Source organism: Watersipora subatra, chromosome 4 (assembly GCF_963576615.1).
Source record: "Watersipora subatra chromosome 4, tzWatSuba1.1, whole genome shotgun sequence".
Classification (NCBI taxonomy): Eukaryota; Metazoa; Bryozoa; class Gymnolaemata; order Cheilostomatida; family Watersiporidae; genus Watersipora; species Watersipora subatra.
The window spans coordinates 60,031,949-60,057,528 of NC_088711.1; the positions used below are offsets into that span (position 1 = coordinate 60,031,949).

Genomic DNA, 25,580 nt, shown 5'->3' on the forward strand with positions numbered 1-25,580 from the left:
ATATGTATGCTATTCTTATAACACGAAAATGAGACTGGCAAGATGTGGCCTTGACCCCTACCATACGATTATAACATATCATTAAAAATTGATCTAAATGAATATATATAAACATCTAGTGTGGCATTTGAAGTTACCTCCTTTTATGTTACAATCTTTTTTGTTCTACGAGCTACTGCATCCATGGAAACATTGATCTTGTCATAGGCAGCTACTGCAGTCGTACCACAACAAAGTAACTCCTTCTGCTAGTTGTGTGTATCATTGTATGTATGAATTCCTTTTAAAATGGATAGTGAGAAAAGCAAGAGTGTCAGGTAATTGAACTTAATAAACTTATCATATTTTAAGATTGATCTGTCTTGAATTCTTATGTCTTGAAGTAGAATCTGTCTCTCACTTCTAATGCACTTTTCTGACTCATCATCAAGGCTCTCACCAGCGTGTTGCTTGTTGAATCTACACGTCTTCATATTCATCGCTAATTAAATGGTTTTTTAAACATTTCATAGTTGTGTAAAGAATTATCTAATGATGCCAACTTTAGTCGAGTATTGCCTGCCTTTGTTAGCAGAGCTGTTTAGATTTGTTGTTGAGAGTTTTTTCAGCTTTGAATAATTATCTTAAATATACCATTGGAGCTAATGAATGCAACATATATATACATGTATAAAAATTTGAGAAAGAATACTATTTAGCAAAAATGGTCCTCTTTATGATAAACATAGGATACTAAATTGGAAGATCATGCCGTGTCAGCAAATTCTAGGGTGTGATTTGTCAGTTTTATGGATTTCAATTGAATTTCAGTTTGTGAAATTCTACAGTTAAAATTGTCAGTTTTCACCAGAGTCTGTGAACTACAATCTGTTGGCTAGGTTGCTCAAGACAGTCCAGAGTGTTATTGCTCTTCCTACTTGCAAGGAATTGTTTACTTATGGTTTTTTTCTGTTGTGGGTTTCCTCTGAAGCCCAAGGCATGTAACAAAAGATGTAAGGCCTTAATTTGATGAGTATCAGCAATTATAATTTGGATTAGCATTTAGGCAGCTTCAGAAATACTCATAATGTTATGGCTATGAATAATTAGATTTCTAATCCAGTTGCATTCTGGGTTTTACAAGATAGAAAACAATAACACATCCATAGAGAGTTGCACCACATATGAAGTTTGTTTCATCTGCTTCCACACGGAGCACCAGGATACGGTGAATTGCCTGGTGTTGTTTATTTTTTGTAACTCAAAGCCAGCCGTGCCCAGCTTGCCTATGTTTTGCGACTCACATTATGAAGCTGCCTGATGTGGCTCTTATGCAGTTTATTGGAATGACAAAGTATAGTTATAATTTTAAAACAACTTTTAAAAGAGAGACGAGTTACCGTACTGTCACCTCAGAATATCAATCTCTTTTATATTCAATTTAAATCAGACAAACTTTTTACGCCCGTTCTTATATCTCAATTTATTCAACCCTCTTATGTTCACCCATTGTGCTGTCCTTCACTGAGCACCTTTGAGGCAGATACCTTTGAGTAAGATGAGTCAAAATTTAAGTGGAAATTAAAAGCTTTTCCGCTTACTCATGTGACGTTGTGAACAGTGTTGCAGCTCGGTCTTCTATTGAAAATATTCGCTTTTAGATTTTACATGTTTCTGTCTGCGTGATTTATCTAAATGTCAATGAAGGCGCCTGTATAAGAAAAGATTGGGGACACTGCTACTTTAAGCAATAATTCCCAAGTAACCTTTTTTGTCCAACACAATTAAAATTAGCATTTATTGAAAAAAATATTTAAAAAAAACTGCACGAGAGAGAGCACAACTCTGTGCTCGTTGAAATACCAGTCGGTTCAACAGCTGCTGACGGAGTTCATGAGTATTTTGAACAGCAACAGTTCTCTTCAGCAAAATTCAACCCATCTGCGGTCGGCTGTGAGCCAATCTTTAAATTCTCTAATCTTTACCCCACAGGGCCCTTTGTTGTAGCGTGCCACACGTTTGTTTGTTTTGGGCAGTAATTAGATGTGTAAGCCTGCTATAGCAGCACTGTACATAAGTGATAAGTAAGAATTGGTAGCTAGCAATTTTGGTTCCTCAGACAGATATTGATTGTTGACAGATTTGCACTCTTATAGTCTTTGTTATAACATTGCTGCCATAGAAACTTGCACCTTATCTATATATTTCTCAAAGTTGGTCGGCGTTGTGTATGTCCAGCTATAACTATTAAAATCTAGGAATAAAGAATCCGTATTGCAGAAGATTTGATCTCAAAATTTCCCATTCACCAGTCCACCACCCTACCAATTTAGCCACACGAGCTTGATAGACTCACCAAGCGATATATGACGCTATATGAGAGCAAATACGCTACGCTTTCGGTCACGACGCAAAGTCATGAAAAGCCGTAGCTCTTATTAGTAACCTTGATCAAATTATCCATTGGCAATGTGCCAGGCTAATAACAAGTGGCAAGCAACTTTCATTACCTTTCATTGTTTATAAGCTGATTTCTAATACCCGGGCAACGCCGGATAGCCCATCTAGATCTATAATATAGGAGACTTCTCACTTGTTGAAACTGATCTCAAGATATTTACTGACAGAATGTTATCAGGCTAAACAGTTTTCTCAAATTTTTTTCATCTGTTCAAGAGATTTAATTTGTGGTGTGTCATCCCTTGTTTTGCAATATTTAACTTCTTTTATTAAAAACTAGTTTGCTGGCAGTTCCGTGTGCAGCGAGATATGATCATCATGTGTAATCATTGTTTGCACAATTACTACAAGAAGCTCCATAGAGGCTCAGTGGTGCAATAGGTACAGCGTTTGGCTGTGAGATTCGGATGCCTTGGGTTCTAATCCTGTGCAGTTCAATATTTTTTAACGCTTTCAGTGTGGCTACAGAGTACAGACAGACATGGCTCTTATTATAGTAAATATTATGTGCTAATTATCAGCGTTAGTTCATCAGTCTGGATAATACAGTAATTAAAGGCCATTCTAATTGTACCAACAATAACTCTAGTAGCATAGTGTACTGTTACTACATTAAGTAGATGTTTATGTACCTGTAGTAGCCTTTGGAGCTTGTGGAGTTGTGTTCTTATGCATCGGCAGCTGTCTTATGAAGGCTGCTATGGGTCTTGATAATCCATTAGTATTTGTTGGTATCAGGTATTAGTATATCAGGTATTAGCTTATCTTTATATATAAAATAAAATCTTTACTATAATAAGAGCCGTGAAGCCTTTGGGAAAATACAAGCGAAAATACTAAAACACTAATAATATACGAAATAAAATATGAAAAGCGAAAATACTATTGGCCAGTTTGACGTTACGCGTTACGTCACACTGACCAATAGAATTTTCGAAAGTGCTGCATAAGTAAGTGCACAATTACTTGGTAGTATGGCAGGGATAACATAGTGTAGTGGTTTAGCATGCCTGTTTGCAGGCCTGGAGGTTCCGAGTTCAAATCCTGTGTTAAGCAGATTTTTCATTTCTAGATTTTAATCGCTATAACTGGACACACGAATTACAGACAGACAAACACTGAGCTTTAGATATACAGACTTTTGAATGTGTTAAGCTGCTAGTTGTCTAGAGTGCAGACCGTCAACCTTACAGATTAGTTTTATACATGGAGTTATGGATTCCATAGAAAGGCACCCAATCAATCCAATATCTACAAGACTTCTTATTTTGCTTGTTTCTCTTATACATTTCAACCTTTTTCTTTTCCCTTTTGCTCTATGACTCTATGTCAATAACTCTATGTACAAGTCATGTGATGCTGTAGAATGTTAGCTACTTTATTAACAACAAAACCAACCAAGGCCCTAAAAAACTCATGAGCATCTAAAACAGCAGCGTTGTGATGTCATCCTTATGTGCTGCATCAGCCCAAATTTCAATTGTTTTAGCAAGAGGGGTCATTTGAACTTCTTAAATCATTTTTAATTAGCGGTACAAAGTTTTATATAGTTTTATATTGAAGGGCCAAAGTTAAAATAGCATTCATCAACATACGGACTGCATGATCTTTTAACGCAAATGAAATCGTGTTCTCTCACCGAATTTACACAAGGACAAAGCTTAGCAATGGTTTAGAAGTTTTCATTCTGCAGGTTTTTAAGTCTTTCAATGATGTCTAACTGTAATACCAGCAGTGATACTTTGTTTGCTCACCTATTCATGCGGCCATTTTGAATTATCATGTTACACCTGGCGACCATATGATTATTATTGATTCCAATGACTTATAAAAATGTTTAAATAATCAATCTCGGTAGGTGTGAGTGAGGTATCGATTAATAATCATCAACTCTAATATTGCTGCTTTCATTGCTAGTTATTTCCATGCTCTTTGCTCTGCTGTCTCCAGATTCTCAGCCAAGCCGAGACGAGCAAGTAAAACTGCTGAAAAAGAGTCTTCGAAGATAAGCTCGTTAGAGGTAGAACATCCTTCTCTGGAATCTGATCACTCTTCATCTTCAGAACAGGTAAAGCTCTCATCTTTATTGATAAAGATTGGACCAAGTTTTTATTGATAAGACAACTTCAATTTTTGTCCACTCAGTTTCTCATATCTATCGAGTGTAATTTATTAATTCTCATAAAACTATCAATATGGCTCATAAATTTTTCTTGCATTGTTGATATAAAAATAATAATACTTTGTGATAGAAAACTAGGAGTGATTCTATCAATGTAGGTGCAGCTCTTCATTTCTTTCGCTTGTCATTACTCAACCATTTGGGGCTTTTAGCCTTATGATTGTGTAATACTTTAGTTCCTACCAAAGTTGGGGCATATGCTGGACGTATCGTTAAAGCTCACAGTGAGCACACACAAACCCTGATCAACTCGTTTCTTCTCAAATGCTTGGCAACATCAAACCGTTACTACATGTAGTTTGTATTAGATGCTCAAGCAGTTAACTCCAAAGTCTTATGTCCAATCTCAACTTTTCGTCTATATATGCTGAGTCCATTTCTGCTCATTTTCCTTTTTGAAAGAACTTTACACAGGTTGAACTTTTGTAACAGTTGTACTCACTATAGTTTACATTCATTGTCATCATCCTTTTTTCTTAAAAATGTGTCCGCCAACTGTCCAAATTCCCAGCAGCATCTTCACTCTCATAGATGTATCCTTACATCCTTACATCTTCATTCTCATAGATGTATCCTCACAACTATTTCATATTCATCATAAATTACAGCTACGCAGGTTCATCCAAACAACCAACCAGAATGTAAGGTTATTAAAAGCAGCTGCCAAACAGCCTACTACATTTTATAAAATGTAGTAGGCTAACTTTGGCAGCACATGTTGTTTTCTGCCCTTTGAGGTCAGCCGTTGTGCTTTTTTATTTACTGAAGTGCGTTTAAAATAGAGAATATGAATGGTTGTTTTTAAAACTAATAGACCTTTGCAGGCATTGAAGGAGCTGTCTCAACTGTAGGACAATACAGGAAGTGAAGAAAATGTCAAATAAAACTCACTTGAAAATGAAATTATTGATAAAAACTTTCAAGCTTTTGATGTTGTCTTACTATTTTTAAGAAATTTGTATATAAACTTTAATATTAATTTAATTTAATTAATAAATTTAATTACTAAATTTTTAAATTAATTTAATAATAATGAAATTTGTATAATTTTTAGTTTATTTAAACTCCTTTTTTATTTAATTTACTTTTTCCCAAGCTCAAATACTTTTTATAAAAAGAATGTAATAGTTGTTGCTTCTCAGTTATTAATTAGGTCATAGAAAAAGTTTTCTTATCATTATTATTATTGCCATCATCACTATTAGTTTAAAAACATTCTTCAAGCTGATTCAACTTCACATTCGTAAGACTACTTTATACATTGCATCATCATTTTACAAGTTCATAGCCTTGTGTTACTTATTGTATGTTCATCTGTTTAGAGATACGGTGAACCTGCCCCCTCTAACCACTTTAGTGCCGCTAGAACACACGAAAGGCTAGAGTCCTCTCCGGATAAGCCTAGTTCTCATGACAAGCACTTTGTCGAGGAATCACCAATCCCTCCGCACACAGGATTGGATAATTACTTCGTGGAAACAATAGTTAACCCCAATGAAAAAGTAAAACCGGTGCCCATCACAGACGAGATACTAAAACAGAGCCCGCCATCCCTTGATCAACTCATTAGACAACTAGAAATTGAGCACTTTGGAAAAGGTTAGCATGAAGTTGTCTTCTCATCACCATTGCTATTAGCAACAACCCAACAACCTTTTAATGGCAATTGAATATTGATTATAGTAGACTGGAACTTTATATAGAGCTGTATATTTTGTTTTAGTTCGATTTGCATAACAAAAAGGAACAAAATAACTGCTTTCACCGCGAGTAATCGTGTGATCATCAAAGAAGGCCTATTAACGTTTGCTGTTTGTCTTTTAAATAGACTCAATCAAGCATGATTTCTTGAAAAATGAATTTGAATTCTTAAATACATTGAGGCAGCAAACCGCTGCTGCCACTAAGCATTGCACCCTTAGTCTGGTTGCTTTGACAGAGCTAAACGAGATGAATATCGATGAAATGTTCTCACCGAGAAGCAATGGAGAGCTCAAGGAGCTCACAGAGAGACTTCACTCATATATAAAAAGGATGAGGGAGCTAAGAACCGGTGCACCTAACCTTGATGTACATAATTTCTTCAAGGTAAGACGCCATCAGTTACTATATAAATGTGAGTTATACTATGTTTCTAATATCATGTATACTGACAGTCAAGTGTGCTGTAAGAGATCGTGTGTAATAGCTATGCGCACAATTATTCTGAAATGCAGTAAAGTCCTGAGGGTGGTGCAGATCATAGCACACTTTACTACTAAACTGAATGTCCAAGTTTGAGTCATGTATGAAGCAATTTTTTTCTAAACCTCTAAGCATGGCTACGAACTGACAGACAGACGCTGTTCTTATCATAGTAAAGATCGTAGTAGTAGGAAAGAGCTTCGATAGCATTTGGATCTTTGCGCTTATCACCAAATATTTTGTTGTAGTTTATGTTGAAAGTTGGAGATAATCATTATTAACGACATACAGTATAACTCCGTCTGTTTTTCAAAATTATCAAAATGTTATTTTCAAATTATTATATTTCTTTATTAAGCAACTTATAGAATAACTTTGGTAAAAATATTTATTTTTTATTGACTTCAGATGTTTTTGTAAAAAAATATATTAAAAAGTTCAACACCGGTATATATGAGCAACTTCAGAGTTTTCAGCCTAGCTCCTGGGTCCGTCAACTGGTTCCAATAAGATATTCATTTGTATTGTAGTCTGTCGACAGCATGGAGCTCGAGATGAAAAACCTTAAAAGTATGTATGAAAGAGAGATGGCCAAGCTGCGACAGCAGCTAGATGACCTTTCTCGACAGAAAGGTCATCTCGAGTTACAGAACAGCAAACTCGAAGCAACCGCCTCTGATCTTCAGATAAGGTTAGTTTTTTAGATGAAATATAAGGTTTAAGTCTATTGTATTGAGTGTTGGATCTCTGCTACCATTGGGAAAAATTCCCTTAAACATATAACATAAACATATAAACAGCTATAAACATTACTCAATCTGTTAACGATCTGCATGCATACAGGTAATAGAGTTATCATACTGGTAATAGAGTTATCATTCAACTAGCTGATTCGCCTCCATTTCTATTTTTGTGTCATTTTACATTATGTTTTAGTAACTTTACTAGGTTGTGTGAATAATTTACTTTTGAAAATGAGAAAATATTTTCTAGTTCATATATTTTCATAAATATCTACAATAGCTGATGGTAGATTTATGTTCTATGTTCACTAGAATCTCTGCCGAGGCGGAGACCACGAGGAGGCTCAATGAGGACATGACGGTACTGCAAAGAACACTCCACCAAAAAGAGCAAGAGTACCAGACGTATGTTCAAAGCTCAATGGAAACCAAAACTTCATCAACCAGCGTTAATGAAACTAACAGGAAATTGGACCACACTTTGAGAGAAAATCTTGACCTGCAGCATAGGTCAGCAGTAATTTTCAACTTTAATCTCTCCTTAACTTTTGAAATCGGGTTCAGTTCAGAGCACTTTTATGTTTTAGCAAAGTTAACAAATAAGTAATACAAAATTTTTTGTGTAAAAAATAATTTCTGATTATATAATTATATGAAACAGTTTTAAGTTTTTGTATGTATTAGTAGTATCTGTCCAAACAGGTTAGACTGTTATGTTTAAGTGAACCAGCCATCTTAGCCATGTCTTTGAAAATAGTCAAAGTAATATACATTTTAACAGGTGCCATTTTATCAAAAATGCTATTTATTGAATTTCATGCCGTATTCGACATGTTATAAGCAAGCCTTTATTCATAACAAATGCAACCAAAACAATGAGTTTTTTTGTTCATTCTAAATGAACTAAATTTTATGGTAAAATAAATATAATTTGGAGGCAGGGTTATTGATTGATAAAGAAACTGTTACAAGCCGTTGCCAGCTCATGTTTCTTGTGTAAACAGGCAGTCAGTGTGTAGCCTAGGAGTGTTACTATTGACATATCAGGCTTATCTCTGTTGACTTTCAATACTGCACCTACCTTCACGAAGCATGCATTGAAACTTTACTAGACTCGCATGGCATCGTGTTGCGTACCCTAATGTAGCGTTTTAGAATCTAAGAGTTGTCTTACATTGACACTAAAAAGATAATAAAAAGCTGATTAGCTTAAATAGTTTATTATATATATATAAATAATATAATTATAATATATATAATATATTTATATATGTTATACATTAAATGTAATATAGAATATTACGTTATAGTATATATGTTTATGTATTGTATATATAATATACAAGCATAATGTATTATAGTAATATAATTATTATAGATTATTATACATGTAATGCTAGCTAATTAGCTAGCTTAATAAGATCTGGAGTTATCCTCTCTTCTGTAGGTATGAGGCTGAGCTGCTTCAGAGAAGGGAAAATGAAGAGAAGGTTCATCAGCTCCAGGAGCAGATAGAGTTTAGTGAAGAGCTGCACAAGCAGGAGCAGCTCAACCTGCAGGTACACTTTATTCTATTGTTTGTATGTTGTCATGGCGATGTGACCTAGTAATTTAATTGCATTTAAAAATGTTCCCAAAATGTGTAAATTTCAGCAGTACAGCTTTTAGATATAAATTCATGCTTATTAAGTTTTACAAAGCAAAAAGCTTGTTTTTTATTGCTAAGTTTTTTCTTCTATACCAACTATAGTCTTATTCTTATAAAAGTTTCACCCTTAGTTGTAATGGTGGGACAAACGCTTCTGAGAGATTTAGAATTGCAAGTGCGACTAGCTACCAACTTGAGATTGTTAGTAATTCCTCTTCAGTATTTTGAATCACACCGTTCTTGGAGCAGGCATAACTTTGTTCCATGTATTTTATTAGTTTCATTTAAGTGATTTGAATTAGATTTTGTGAGATTTTTGGCTGAAATGATAAGCCAATAATAGTAATGGCTGACCTAGTTAAACAATTGCATAGAGAAGAAAATAGTTTGCTGGTTTAGCGAACCTCTGGTTGTTTATCTCGCATTCTTTGAAGTTCTTTGTTGGTTTAAGTTTTCACTGTAAGTGCACTTGATTCAAATTATATTTCACACAGTTGATCCTTTTCCCTTCATAGATTTATCATCATCTCTTGGACTATCATTAGTTTAGACAAGATGGGAAAAAACTCTCTTTGAGATGAGCTGACAACTCCTGCATCATTCTCAAACTTGAATCTGTTTAAATATTTAATATCTTTGTTGCGGGTCTGGCAATGAAGTTGCGTAACTTTTACTACCTTAGGCTATCTTTAATTAAATATTTAAAAAGTATTTGTTCATGAATGCTCATTTACACAGGATCGGCTGGCAGCAGCAAATACTGCTATTCTTAGTCTGGAAGGAAAGGTTCGAGTCTTGCATAGGCCAGATCATGAGGTGCACATCAGTGAGATGTTGGCAAGTGTGAGAGATGCTGCCGAGAGAGAGCTGTACAAGTACAAGCAGGATGCCGAGGCCATGTTCTCTAAGAATGTTAGTAGTAATAACTGTGACATAATTCTCGTAGTTATATAACTTACACATTTAAAGATGAACTTTTTAGTGAATTTTTTCATGAAATTTTAGTAGATTTTATTATAAAGCATTACAATATTTCTATCATTTGTTATTGCCTTTGATGTTGGAAGTGATCTGATTGCCAGGATGTTTCAAAATTAGAATCAACAAAGCTTGATCACAGCAATGATATACAGCCCCAATTTGGGCTGTATATCATTGATCACAGTTGAAAGGCTCCGAAAACAAAATACATGCGAATTGACATCACCGGCTGCTATAGTTGATATTGGCTACTGCGTTCAAGTTGCAGCATTACACATCTCTATTTTTTGTCGCTTTGCAACTACAGGTGTCATAATTGCTCTCTTGTTTGATTTGAACATTTTAACCGCAATCAAGTTTCTTCTATTTTAATCTCAAAACATCCTGGAAGTGGGGTCACCTCAAACATCAAAAACAATTGCACATGGTTGAAAAGCAGCAAAGCACGTTGTATGCTTTTCCATTTAATATGTTAGACATAGTTCTGTTTCTGCTCAAACATCCAAACTACTCCTGAAACTAAAATCTCTAAATCATCAGCCTAGACTAAATCATGAAATCACTCAATCTAATTTACCCAAAATGCTTATTCATGTAAAATTCCTCGCTTGTCTAAAAGGCTTTGACAAGTACTCATATCGCGGCAGGTGACCATATTGAAGTCCCAGATGGACGCCGACAGAAAGGCATTTGAAGCAGTCTCTGATGAAAACAGGAAGTTACTTGGCGTCATTGAAGAGCTTAACACAAAAATAAGAAATCTTCAAGGAGAGGTATTTGGATAGCCTCCGAGCATACCTATTCTGTTAAACGCCTCTGATATGGTCTGGTGTCTTATGAAAGGTTACAGTCAGGCAGTTGTAGACTGATGAGTGTATTTAGTAGAGGGAAGAGTTTACTGTAGCCTGGGCATAGCTCTTTTGGGGAGTGGGAGAGAGCCCCACCCCCTAAGAGAGCCAGGCCCAGGCTAGGTTTACTGGGTCTTACTGTGTCTGTTCATAAAGACAGTTAGTAGGAAAGCTAGTAAAACGATGCCATGTGCTGCAGATCATCCATGTGGAGCATCTGAAGAGGTCAACAGAAGAGAACATAGTGATGGAGAGGGAGCGAGCCACAAGGCACATTCAGGCCATGGAAGGTAGGGTAGCCCTCAGAAAGCCGTAAACCTAGAGTGATAATTTTTATGGATCAACTCCACGATAATGTAAACCGTGGAGTAACACGCAACGATTTAATATTTATAGAGTAGCACACTTAGAGTCATGGCATTGGATTAGTTCAAGACAATGGAAACTATAGAGTTAGTGCCCTTAGATAAATGCCCTTGAAATTATTTTTATTTAGTGGTGAGGTAAAAATAATAACCAAAGATTAGTGCCCAAGGACTAGTTTCAATAGAGTTATTGTGTTTGTAAGAGTATTTTTGAAGCTGGAACAACAGAAAACATAAGTTCTTTATAAGCATATTAGCCTAAGTAGCATTTGTATACCAGCAACATTACACAAGTGAACAAAAGGATAGTATCTATTGTTTAATGGCTAAAGAACAGTGAAAATAATTTTGTAAGAATATTGAAAAATTTGCCAGATTAGTTAGCAAATTTAGTATGTTATTATGTAATCTATTATTACATATTATGTTACAATATATAATAATATATACCTTTGTATCAGTATATTATTTTAATATTTTATTAACCACACTTCGTTCTAGTGCTAACATTCACTGACTCACATAGTTCCAAGTAAGAGTATAATTAGAACGAAAATACCTGTAGGCACCTGCCACTAGTTTTGACACTTGTACGCATGTGTATACAGGAAAGCTGAAAGACTTGCAGGACATGCTGTTTGATAAGATGAAGGAGCTGAATGCAGCCAGAATACAAAACCTTCCACTCAAGACGGAGGTTGAGAGTCTTAGGGCTCTCATAGATGAAGAGGAGAAACGGTTGGTTTCTTCTTAAGAGTTATTCTTCCAATAAACATGTATGGGTAGACAACTCTCGATTTAATGTCCCAATTTTTTGTCTTGTATACATCAAAAAGTTAAATTGTTTAGCGCTTTTACATAACAAATACAGACTTTTTCTCATTATAACTAGTTTTGAAGTAAAAGTTTTTTACAAACACCCATGCAGCAAAAAAGATGCTTACTGCACGGTTTGCAAGGAGTTATCGCATTCTTAGTAATAAATAGTTGTTCATAGTTGTTTATTCTTTTTTCTTACTCAAATTCAGTTCTAGTAACAATATGTTATGCATTTAAAATATCAATGAATATACGTATGAATAAAAATAACTTAATTTATTAGCCAATAATCAATATAACTATATCCGATACTTGGAGTATAAAAGTGTTTTTTTCAATATAAAACAAATGCAAGTACCACAATCAAAAGTATATTTGCAGAAACCTTTTGCAAACATTGTTTTTATAGATTGGCATCAGAAATGAAGTTACCGCCGCTGTCGTATTCTCTCACTCGAGCACCTGAGGCAACTGTCAAATCCAAGGCTACATCACAAGTGGCAACTTCAACAACCGCAGCGAGTCTCATTCACTCCTCCCTCCCACCTCCTGTTGTAAGAGCCAGCACCATGGAACTGCCTGGTTAGTAAAACTTATTGTTATTTTGCGTTTGAGAAAATATGCTTTTCTTAGTTTTTCAATAAACATAGACAAATATTTTTCTACTACTTTGAAGTTATCTTCTCGTGTTTATTTAAGCTTGCACATTTTGTTCTATTGAACTGTGTCGATACTCGCTTCTTGTTTTTAGTCAACTGTTTCAAGATAAATGTCCACAAATACTAGAATTTCAGAAAATTTAGATTTTGTGAATTGTAGAACTGGTATGGCACAGGTTTAATGGAGAGCTAAAGTTTGTGTCTCGCATTGTTACTTCTTGTTAGGCATGGTCTAATAGGCATGGTCTCTTCGTTGCTACAGCTGTTAGCTGTCACGTTTTTAGTCATCAATGTGTGTTATTTATCCGACTTAGAGCTGTAGTATAGAGAAGACAACTTTTACATTTACCAAAGTTTGACAAACGTTTCGTCAGATAGATAGAGATAGAGTATATACAAGATCAAATACAAATGTAATAATATATAATATAATCAAATACAAGATAGAGTATCTTGTATTTGATTTACTGACAAAAAGTCAGCCATAATTAATTGAAAATTTGCAACTGCTGTAAAACAGGAAGAACTTGTGCAATTGTTTTTTTTTGCTCTAAAATTACATGAGATGTTTATATATCCCACAGGTGGTGGCTCTCTCTATACCTCGGGAGCAATTGGAAACTCCTACCAGACTTCTTCTGTTGAGACAGCGCAGGCAACGTCTTTTTCTCAACCTGATCCAACTGCTGCCAAGCCGGTTGGACCTGTTCGCACCAAGTCATCACAAAGTGAGCTACATTATTAATAGTAATTTTAGTGTTTTGCGGCAGCATGATGGGTATAATCATTTATGAGATGCTTAATATGGCTATACAATTGCAATATAATTGTCATGTGATAACATAGTATGACTTTTAAAGAGGCTAAGAACATTGTCTTACAGCCATTATCACCAATGATATATACTTTGCCAATTAACTTTAAATATTCACAACTTTTAAAAGTCATGTGTTATACAATTGGTAAGTGTATTTTATTAAACGGTTTTAAAAGTAAATTTGCTCACTTTATTGCATATTACAAACTAAAAGTTGTCTGCTCTATTAAGCCAAAAAAGAAATTACTATACATAGCGCAATCATCTATTAATGGTAGTACGTAATATGTACAAAACTGAGTTTCACTCAAATATGCTAAAAGAAGACAACTCCTATTAAATGATATACACGAATATGTCTGTAGTTTAATGACACTAAAGGAAATGTTTGAGGAGTTGGATAAGATTCCCTAACACTAAACTATATAGCTAAATCATCTGTCCAGAGCTTTCACATTTAATTGAAATATAAGAATGGAATAGAATAGATTCTGCCAAAAAACAAACATAATGTGACTTGCTATCTACAGGTAGAATAGACGCTGCCAAAGGTAATAGATGTACAAATTAGTCACACAGATTCAGTTGCACCAGCTCCTCGCCTTTACTTCACACTACGTTACATCTTATTGACTCTTAGTTCATTTGCTGCCGCTCCCTTCGCTTATTTTCTTGTTTCATATTCTCAACAGTAATCAATAATCAGTAATTGATTCAGTAATCAATAGCTCTAATAGGAAACAGCTATTTCATTTTTAGCGGTACTCAGTGTTTCTTCTGTGTATGGAAACAGCGAGTCAGTAGTTGCTTGTAGTGCACATTATCTATGATAGAGCAAAGCATAATCAAAGCAGAAATATAAAATGATATAATGGAGAACGTTGTCAAGTTTTGTTAGTTTTTTAAAAGTGTTTTCACGCTGTTTCTGAATATCGAGTTAAAATAATTTTGAAAACTTAGTTGTAATAGATAAACGTTTAGTCAATGTTTGTGTCTAGGTGATTCTGGAATAACCTAAAATTTAACTCCTGCAATGCGGACACGATTATTTGCAAGAAAATTTGTCTGAGGAAATAGCACATTTTAAAGGTTTGTTTTGCCTTTTTGAAAGATATCATTAATAATCCTATTAAAAATCACTGCTATTATTGGCAGTATAAACGCAATCACTGCTATTATTGGTTGTATGAAAATATTTTTTTCTATCTGCTTTTTGGTAAGTTTACTAAATCATGGAATGCTGAAATTAGACTAAGGCGATGTTTGATAATTTACATGAGGTGTTGTTATTATTGAGTAGTAAAGTTATTCATCTTTAATAGAATAGCAATCGAAAAACCTGTTATCATGAACTTCTAGAGCTTTGGAATATTTTTATAATCAAATTCTTTAGTTATGTGTCATAAATCTGTGACCTATTTCTGTAACCAAACTAGTAAAGATAATGCCGATAATTCAGAAACTTGAAAATGACAGTAGTTTTTTATGTATGGACGTTCTCACTAATTATATCTATTAAAGAGTAGACAACTTCATAAATCACAAAATATGAGGACTATAGTTCACTCTCACCCCCTCATCAGGTGGTCAGGAGACTTCCAACGCTGTCACTTCAGTAGTGGAGGAGAAGGTCACTGCAGAGACTGCTGCCACATATGGTCAGAGTTCAAGCAAAGATGCAAAGGTTGATCAAAAGACAGTCTTCTCATCTGGTAACATTGCTACTGTCACTGCACATGACTACAACCACTGCACAAACAGGTGAGATTTTTTTTTATAAATTATAAATCTTCACCTAAGATAATTTTCAAATTTCTGGGGTTAAACCTGTCTGAGGAGTCAGTAGAAATTAGCATTAAAAGCATTTGTTGATAAGCATTATTTTGTATTATATTTATAAGCAAGATACACAAAGAATGACTTGGGTAAAATAAGAACATGAAGTTTTTGATGTTTATTTAATAGAGTAAACAAGTTTATTTAATTATTCATTTAACAAAACTATTCACTTACTCATAGAAGTTTGTTTTCTGGTTGCTTTGGCGTATTAAGCTTTTTAGAAGCTTGTATTTTTGACCAAAATATTTCTTCATATTCTAGGCTATAGATGCATGTATCACTTATTAACATAAACAACCAAAGCCTGTGATTTACCCTAAAAATTGTTGCAGCTCAACTGGTGATATGAGGATACATGAAGTTCATCCAGAGGGAAAAAGCATTACTTTAGTGAACCTTGCTGATCAGGTAACTTGAAGTTGTCTTCTCTCGTTTAGCTGTGAACAAGCCACATCATCATTGCAAATGTCATTGCTACTGGTACCCTAACAGTCTAATTTTAATAGGCCGTGTGAGATTGGCAGGCCTGTCAATAAAGTAAAGGGAATAAGCATATGCACAACTATTCTATAATCCCGAAAGGTGAACAATTAGTGCAGGTGGTAGCATGCTGGTTGTTAAGCTGAGTGTTGCGAGTTCAAATCCTGCATGATGTAATTGTTTTTCATTTTTCATCCATGGCTTTGAACATACAGATGAACACCGCTTTCATTATAATAAAGATTTTTTTTTTTAAACAGTTAAGGATTAAATTGTTTCAATCTCTTAGGGTCAGCAAGATATTTCTCTTTTCATCCATTATTTTTCTATACACACTTCTTTAAACACTCTTGAACTTGTCAGCAAAGCTGATTTATGTCACAACTACTAGTATGGCAAGTTATGTCATGTATTTTGTATTGCTGTACTTCTCCTCAGTCTAAGTACTTTTAAATCTTCTTGTCTTCTTTACTCGACGTTCAGGAATTACCTGGAATAGCTGATAAATGTATTATTTTTTACCCTTTCTTTTCACTAGGAAAACTATTACCATTATTAATAGTAGCAGCATTATTACAGTAGGTCAGTAGCAGTAGAGGTAGTAGTAGTGCTAGTAGTAGTAGTGTTAGTAGTAGTACTAGTAGCAGTAGTGGTAGTAGTAGTGCTAGTAGCAGTAGTGGTAGGGGTAGTAGTAGTGCTAGTAGTAGTAGTGTTAGTAGTAATACTAGTAGCAGTAGTGGTAGTAGTAGTGGTAGTAGTAGTGCTAGTAGCGGTAGTAGTAGTGCTAGTAGCAGTAGTGGTAGTAGTAGTGGTAGTAGAGGTAGTAGTAGTGCTAGTAGTAGTGGTAGTAGTGGTAGTAGTAGTGCTAGTAGTATTGTTAGTAGTAGTGGCGGTAGTGGCGCTGGTAATAATAAGAGTTATGGATGTAGTTGCGGTTGTACTAATACAAGAGTTTTTGAATAACCTCTATACTGTTAAAAGAGATTTTCCATTCAACTCTGAAACCTTTTGAAACCACCTGTGGTGAGTTAACCTAGGTAGCCGGGTGTCAGAATGGTGCTGAAGGATGGATTGTAGACTTCTGGTTGCAAGGTTGGAGGTTCAAATCCCATTCGTGGTCATATCTGATTGTGAAGGTTGGCACTTCACATCTACATCTAACCAGTTAAGGCATTTACATATATACAAATATGTAAGAGATTTATAAAATCAATATGCACACATGCGTAAAAACAAAGCTGTATCATGCAACATATGATACAACAAAACTTTTCGAAGATTGTTGTTTTTATGAAACTATGGCGATCAGAATTCATCTATGTAGTTGTATGTTAGAAATAACTCTATGGTAATATTTACTCTCTTCTCTTATCAGATTTGCTCTGTACCTAAGCAATTTTTCTAACAGCAGTTCTGATATCTTAAGATATGCATATGGTTTAACAAAAGGGTTTGTTCAGAGAAGCTGCATTGAGATTCTCTTTAATCAGGCAATTTATGGACTCTGTATTTTCAATGGTTTCAGGGCCTTGACATTGGAGGCTATACGATTAAACAACAGGTTGGTGGGAACCCAGTGGCGGTGTTTAGATTCCCTCCTAAGACAACTATCGCTTCCAAGTCTTTTGTAACTGTCTTTTCTGGCTGTAATGACACCATCCTCCACCAGCCACCTACTCAGTTTGTCTGGACTGACCAGGAGAAATGGGGCACTGGACCTGAATGTACAACCATTCTGTGCAAAGCTAATGGGCAGGTGACTAGTTTACCGCTTAAGTTATCCTGAAGTGTACAATAAGAGATTTGATAATAAAATTAATTCATCTTATGGCGGTGTAATACATATAGTGAAGGCAAGTAACTCTATATCTGTGTGTCCATACACAGGTAACCACTTCACAAACTTGCAATCAGAAAAAGAAAGCGTTGAATATGAAGGGTTAATGTGTGTGACTGTAGCTCAGGGTAGAAGGAGTTACACAGAAAGGCTGAAATTTGAGGACAGCAATTATGGCGCTGATTTTCAATTTCATCAAACCAATCATGACATCTATACTTTAAGTCTAATAAAAATGGTTGAAAGTTGATCTACAGTATTCACATCTATAGAGGTGACATCTCCTCTCATGGCTCACGTGTCAGATTAGTAAAACCTTGTTTAATTAAACTTTAAATTTAACCAGTTTAATTAAACTGAACTACAAATGATTAGAATTGAAAACCTTTACCTGCATGAGCATCCCGGCAGCCTAGTGTGTTGTGAGAGATCGCCAGTTGTTATAACCATACATACAATTAGTGGTGTTAGTTTTGGTTTACCATGCTGAAAGTCATGAGTTCGAATTTCGTAAGACGAATCTCGACATTTTTTTTTCTAACACCAAATTGTGGCTTTGAACAGACAGACAGTCAGACACAGCTATTATTATAGTAAAGACCACATTCATGTTTTGCTTGTGTCCAATAGCTGAGGTAATTGTGAAGACCGATATAGACTTAACAGTGCATGGGATCAAATCCTCCGTCAGGCTTTTTTTTCGACATTTTTATAAAGCCATATGCCTATTGTCTATTAAAGGCTTTTTATGTGTTGGATATTTAGGCAGCAAGGTATAAATGTAGAACAGCTGCCATGTTTTGTATTCCATAGGCAATAGCGTGGACCACTGCTGCTCACAGATTTGGATCTGGAAAGGAGCGGAGTGGCAGCCCAACCAATTCAGCTGAACTCCCTATTTACACTAAAAATTCAAATGTACAGCCAGCTGATTCTCTTCTTCTTAAGAGGTAACTTTATCTTTTTTTACTTAAAAAGATTATTGTGTATGAATATCTTTTAAACAAGATTTTTTGACAGACTAACTAACTAGAGCTTGCTTTTTTGGCACTTAATTTTCATGAACGAGATAAAAAATAAACGAAATAGCAAACTTATGCAGTCTTAAAGTCAGGCATGTTCAAGTTTGTCAAGTTGTTCAAGTTTGTCAAGTTGTTCAAGTTTGTCATAAGTTTGTCAAGTTGTTCAAGTTTGTCAAGTTTGTCATGGGTGATACGAAAAAGATTAGCAATTACATGTATTTCATTATCAGTAGTTTTTATTATCTAATCAGCAATCACTGCTTCCTGCAAGTAGCATTTTAGGATGAAGGAATAGAGGTTAGCAAAGTTTTTGTCATATATGAATAATTGTAATATTTGACTTATTGATTGTTGAAAGTTTGCTGCTAATTAATATATTAAATATTTTAAAGAGATTCAAAGTATCTCAAACTTTAATTAAATTCCAAAACATTTCAGAATTGAATACATTTTGTATTTTACAGAGAGAAGGAAACTCTTCCATCTCTAGCTGCTCAGAAGCACCCTCATGGCTGCACTCACTGCGATGTGCATCCACAGTTCAATGAACACAGAGTAAAGGATCTTGGCAATGATAACAGCAGCAACCACAGACAGACGAGGAGTCAGACATGCGTCCCTGATAAAGTGCCAGGTGAGTGTAGGTGCTCGGGCTATATGCAGTAGCTTTTGGTAGTCGTTGATGGTTCTGGTCAGTTGATTGGTCACCACTTTTGTGCAAGCTTCAGATATCAATACTGCTATTACTAGAATTTCGGTGAAACTAAAAAATACAGCGACACCCAGCCCATGTTTAAAAAGCAAAACAAAAAAATTTAAAATCTATATTTATGTAGTTGATTAAGTTTTCTCTTCATTTTATAATCGACCTAAGATTAACAAAAAGGATAGCACCACTCTATTTTTAAAATAAGATTTTAGGCATTATATAAATTATAAAATAATATAAAAAATTGTTGTGTGAAAGGTATTATTGTGATTGCTGTTTGTATCTCAGGAAATATATAATGCTGTTCGAAGTGAGTTATTCATTTTGTAGTTGTCTTCTTGATACTGTATTAAGCTATATAAAAATAGGCAAACAACTCCCATTAACTTTTCACATTTTAAAACTGTTCAAGGATGGTGACAAAGGTGTTTTAGTTTTTGACGTTCTAAATTTATACTTGATAAAAACAAATATGGAGTTTGATTTAGTGTAATTAGAGTCTAACTTGAGTGTTATTAGCTGCTTTATGCGTCGTTGAACCTTTATTCAGATAAAGTGACTTGAGCTTATTTGAAATATTGGAGTTGTCTTGTTCGCTATATATGATACTTCGAAAGCATTAGTAGGATAACTCCAATAAACTGCACTAGTTTTAAGAATTGTGTTCAACTGAATTTATCACATTACGTGGAATAGTCTGCTAGTTTAAATTCAAACGATATTTTATTCAAAATATTTTAACTCTCCGAGTAGATGCTTAGTTCCTAAATAATTAATTGATTATTAAATAAAATAAAAGCAGGATGAACTTCTCAAGCATATATATATATGTTATAAATTTCATTTTTATTATATTGGTTTTAGGTCAGCCATATGCTGGAATGGCTGGTCAGAAAATGGGTAACACAACTATGAGACGGTACACACCTCTTAATGGAAAGGCTGGCAACATCAGGAAGAATGGGACCATCACCAACAGAGCGGTAAGTGAATTGAAAACAGATATTTATAGCTGGATTGTACATCAAACTAAAAAATAGATCAACTGCACTTACTGGTGTACTAAAGCTTCTTCAGACTTGTACTTCACTGCCAATTGCTATTATTTTGTTTGAGTTCAAACTTTTGATAATTTTAAGGGTTTATTGACAAGCTGCAATTTTAGTTTATGTTTAAAATGTTTGAACCAAAATAACTGAAAACTTTAGAGTTGTATTAGCAGTTGTATTAGCTCACTAGTCATTTTGGTGCAATAGAATAATAAAGGTTTAAAGCATGTTAGTTACTAATACGATACTCACATATTTTCTGTATTTAGAAAAGTTCTGCTCGAAGTCTTTTCACTCTATCTCCTCTAACTGATGAGAGGGTTAACAAAGAATCGGTAACTTAAATGTTTCCTTATTTGAATGTGATGTTTGTCAAAAATATTAGCTTTTATAAATTGTATAAATATTATCTGTGTAAATATCGTAAAATATTATTTTTAACATTGTCTGTTTATGCTTGTACACATGGCTAGCCCATGTATTACCCTTCACATTATTTGTCCTTGTTCTACGAACCCACAACCTTGCATGGAACCGTCCCATCAATATTCACAATTCCTCCATAACCCCTAGTGTAACAAAGTTACCCCTAATTAACTTATGCATGAGAATGTTGGTTTGTCATAAAACAAATAAAACATATATTATGTATTTAGTATGTTATATATTATCATATATTTATAATACAGTATATGTAGCATTATATACCATATATAATATATATATAATATATTATACATATAAAAATTTATTTAGTATGAAATGTTTTAAATCCTGTTAAAGGTTTACATTATTGTGTATACTAATTAATAACAATAATACCTAACAATCACAAGATTAAAAAAATTTATTTTCATTTAAATCTTGTCAGCCATCTGCTGGTTACCATAAAAGCTTTAGAATTCCTAAATAGTAAAAAGGTGTAATGTTGTAGATAACTTTATGATAATTAAAACAGACTGCCTCCGCAGGCCCCTAAACACTTGGTAAACATCGAATATGGGTTCAGACCATAATAATACTTTTGAAAATTGCCCTATAATGGTTGTACTATAACATTATACTGGGATGTCTTGCAATGAGATATTGTTGATTGTATGGATTTGCTATTATATATAGCGGCTAAAAGTGCGAATAAAGCATTATGTTGTTTATTTATGGACTATACAGCTGTTAGCTGAGGCGTGTTGTATGATTAGATTCATTATAAGTATGTTAATAGTTGTAATAAACTATATAAATATATTTTAACGCACCGTGTAGTTAATATTAGGCTTTTTAGATGTCATAAAATCATTGCATCGTATATCTACTAGTACCCTGACAGTCTGGTGTGTCACAAGAGACCATCAGGAGTGTTAATGAAGTACAGAGAATAAGTATGCGCACAATATTTCTATGTATATAAGTATATGCGCAGAAGCTATAAACACTGTAAAAGGGAATGTTTGGGAAAGTGGTAGTGCGTTAAGTGGTAAAGCAAAATGTCACAAGATCAAATTTTGTATAATGCACACTGTTTCTGCAATATACATCTAATTCATATGAATATAGCTTATTCAAATTAGATGCTAGGATAACTCAATCATAATTGGGTACCTTTTAAACGTCTTTACCATCTGCCTTAGTAACATCTAAACAGGCCAATAGGGCTCTACCATGCTATGGTGCTCTCCAAGTGTGTAGTTTTTTGGCTTGAAATAAACAAGTGGAGATAATACCAATTGAGTGGCTTTTCTAACTGGTTTACATCATATCTTTAGATATTTTTGCAAGCAGCAAACATGACACAGACATTGTTACATCCAATGACTGTAACCAGCATTGTTTCATATTTTCCTTTATTGTATAGAATGTTAATGTAGTATGTGTACTATATGATGTAAAATAATAATTATATTACTTATTAGAAAAACAGTAAGTTAGTATAAAAATAACAAAGATAAATACGTGATGCGCTAATTTCTGGTGTGAACAGGGTAAGATAAGACTTATGGATGTAAGGAATGCGCTACAAGGTCGTGTCACATGACCTTAGCGTGTGACACGACCTTGTAGCAAGGTCGTGTCAACTTCTACAAACGAAACATCTCAAATGCTTTATGAGGGTATAACTGAGAAAATGAAATTATTTTGATATGAAATTAAATGAAATCATTGTTTTTTGGAATAGAATTTTTGCCAATAAAGTAATAAATATATATATAGCACTTTGTAAAACCTTTCTATTCACGTTTATTTAATATACAATACTATATATATAATATTTGTTTGTATGAATAGAAAAAATGTTTTGTTTCTATAAAGATGTGTTTGTATTTTTTATAGAATGATTTTGAACCAAAAGGTGCTTTCGTTGATTATTCAATGTTTCTGTTACAACTAGCTAGCATTCATGGCTGCCGAGCATGTTACTTCCGAGACTTCGGCAGCATTATGGCAGATTATTTTTTTATACCTTGTCACTATAAACCTCTCAAAAATATAATTGATTCTCAGTGTTCTTGTCTACTGCCAAACAGCAAAGTTTAAATAATTAAACAAATTAATTAAATTAAATAATTAAATTAAATGAATTAAATTAATAAACAAATTAATTAATTAAATTAGAATAGAGTTAAAATCTCCGTGAGTTTGTAGCAACAGACTGACTCATAACTCTCTGTATTCTCTCTCTCTCTCTGCAGGATGGTAACATTAGGTTCGGAACCATATCCCCCTTTAACTCTCCGCACCAAAAAGAGTTTGCGAGATCACTTGAATGCAAGAGCACAGCACTGACTACCAGCGTTCACTTTAACTAGGTCACCACTAGACTTGTAAACTAAATTGTGATTTGTCAATTTGGTATGTAGTTTCACTTTACTAGTGTTATGTGATGTGTGCCAACTCTGTAGTCAACAATCTCTGTTGTATAGCCGTGAATTGGTTGGCTTCGATATTGTTTCTGGTTTGGCCGGACACGTCTGCACATCTTTTTTTTTTAAATTCATCGTTTTAATAATGAAAATTAATTAATTGTTTCTTATTGTCCCAAGGATCATGAATGCTAGAAATCTAGGCTAAGCTCCCACATAGGATGGTGGTTAGGGGTAGGCTATAGCTGGATCACAATTAAGGTCTAATTGATCTAAAATCAATAAAAAGTTTTGTCATAGATCGAAAACCTATAAAAAATTCTTTCCCTTGAACAATAATTATCATTATTTGGGTAATATGAAAAAGATTTGTAACCGACAAATATTTTACTCACTTGCAAATTATTTGGTAGTTTTTAAAGTAGTTTTTTGCAACCATTATTGACCTTAGCAACCATTATTTGCCTTAGCAAAGATTATTTGCCGTAGCAATAATCCCCAGAACCAAAAATATGACACTGATAAGATATGATTTGCTTATAGAATTCAGCTTGATTATGTTATGGTTGACAGTGCTGTGTTCTTGCTTACCCTTGCGCATGACGTTATGCACTCTGGATTACCTAATTTGCACAGTTTAGTTAGCCTCAGGTTTACTGATGTATGGTTTGCTTGGTTGTAGCAGTAGATGGTAGTCTTCTAATACGCTAATCTCAGTCTAGAAACATCTTTCATGCATTTTTATTTATCGTAAAAATACAAATATAAAGTTTTACATATATCCCTAATTATAAGTAATTCCAAAGAAATTACCTTTTTGGCAACTTTGGATGAAATATTTTGGAGGCTAGCACATATTTCACCACAAAAATTACTACCTTATTTTGAAGATTACACATTAACTTTCACTTCAATTATATAGAAAATTTGAACTTTCTATGCTTTTAAAGTTTTCCAGTTTCTAATTTAGTGTAACAATTTTTGATTTTTATCTAAATTATTATATAGTAGTATCTCTAAATGCTAATGGGAAGTACAAAAATATCTGCAGCTATAACTGTTTGATTCTATTTGTTCATCTGGTGGAGAAATTTCACAGTGACTACAAATAATAAAGAGCAAAAATAGACCACAGTAAAAAAAGAACATTTTTTAACAAATTGTTTTGATTTTTTCTCAAAAACGAAGTTTTACTGGTCAAAGAATTTAAGTATTAAGTGCTAAATTTGAATGTGTTTTCAATGTTTTACAGGAATTCTGTGCAACCTCGGAGACTCCCAACCCTTTCATGACTCCAAAGAACAGACACAAGTTTGGAGTCGAACAGGTTCAGTCCCAACATCACGTCGATTTCAAACCACCCATGCCTCGACCGCCGTTTTTCTCTTCTTGGTGAACTTCACCATGAATAATCATTGGTCGATACAAATTGATCAGCCAATCAGATTCCACGTGACTCAGCCATACATACCGACTTTATAGTAATTGAACATTCTCTTGCGTAGCGTAGTTTTTGTTTTCATGTTCGCGAGTGTCATACGTTTATACTTCCCTCTGCTCAAGCCTTTCATTCAAATTTTCTTTCTATTCTTCAAAGTGACAAGTTTTTGCTTCGCAGATTCTGTTCTCTCACAGTTAATAGATTTGTGCAGGCATCCTGTTTCCTGTTTGCTATGCAGTGCTGAAGCAAAGAGCTATCTTACTTGATGTGTAATTTTTATATGCAAATACCTTATTTTGTCCCACACTCTGATACTCGGTGTTCAAAGTTAAAGCCCGTTTCTTTAACCTGGTTTTTTTTCAAAGGTGGGACTGATCAACACCACCCGTAAACCATTCAGCGATTTCGCTTTTCTTTGGACACCGAAGATCATTGTGTTTTAGTGTGATTGCCGGCAGGCATATGCATAGTTGCTCAATACTATGGACTTCTTCTAATCTCTATACAGTAGATATGCAACCAGTGTACTCTTTGTCTTCGTTATACCTCTTAGCTGAGGCATGTTTGCACACAATCTATGGCCTTGTCCACTTGTTGGCAAGTGCCTTATAGCTAGTGGCTGTGTGACTATCACTAGCCAGAGAAAATATACAAGCTGAT

General features: G+C 34.3%; 1 protein-coding gene across 1 annotated transcript; it reads left to right on the top strand.

Annotated features, from left to right (window-relative positions):
- The first annotated feature begins 288 nt into the window (after window positions 1–288).
- On the top strand, window positions 289–25,527 carry LOC137394421 (lamin-B2.L-like). Its single transcript, XM_068081138.1, has 21 exons — window positions 289–317; window positions 4,390–4,507; window positions 5,944–6,220; window positions 6,561–6,709; window positions 7,336–7,496; window positions 7,861–8,058; window positions 8,996–9,107; window positions 9,935–10,108; window positions 10,825–10,950; window positions 11,225–11,315; window positions 11,999–12,128; window positions 12,619–12,791; window positions 13,453–13,596; window positions 15,269–15,446; window positions 15,857–15,932; window positions 17,530–17,760; window positions 18,655–18,791; window positions 19,328–19,497; window positions 20,437–20,555; window positions 23,309–23,322; window positions 24,732–25,527. The coding sequence occupies exons 1-21, from the start codon at window positions 289–291 to the stop codon at window positions 24,769–24,771; spliced, it is 2,847 nt and encodes a 948-aa protein (XP_067937239.1). The 3' UTR covers window positions 24,772–25,527.
- The last annotated feature ends 53 nt before the right edge of the window (window positions 25,528–25,580 follow it).

Coding starts and splice junctions, on each gene's coding strand:
- LOC137394421 (XM_068081138.1), top strand. CDS start 289: ATGGATAGTGAGAAAAGCAAGAGTGTCAG. Junction 318..4,389: donor GAGAAAAGCAAGAGTGTCAG/GTAATTGAACTT, acceptor TGCTGTCTCCAG/ATTCTCAGCCAAGCCGAGAC. Junction 19,498..20,436: donor CGTCCCTGATAAAGTGCCAG/GTGAGTGTAGGT, acceptor TATTGGTTTTAG/GTCAGCCATATGCTGGAATG.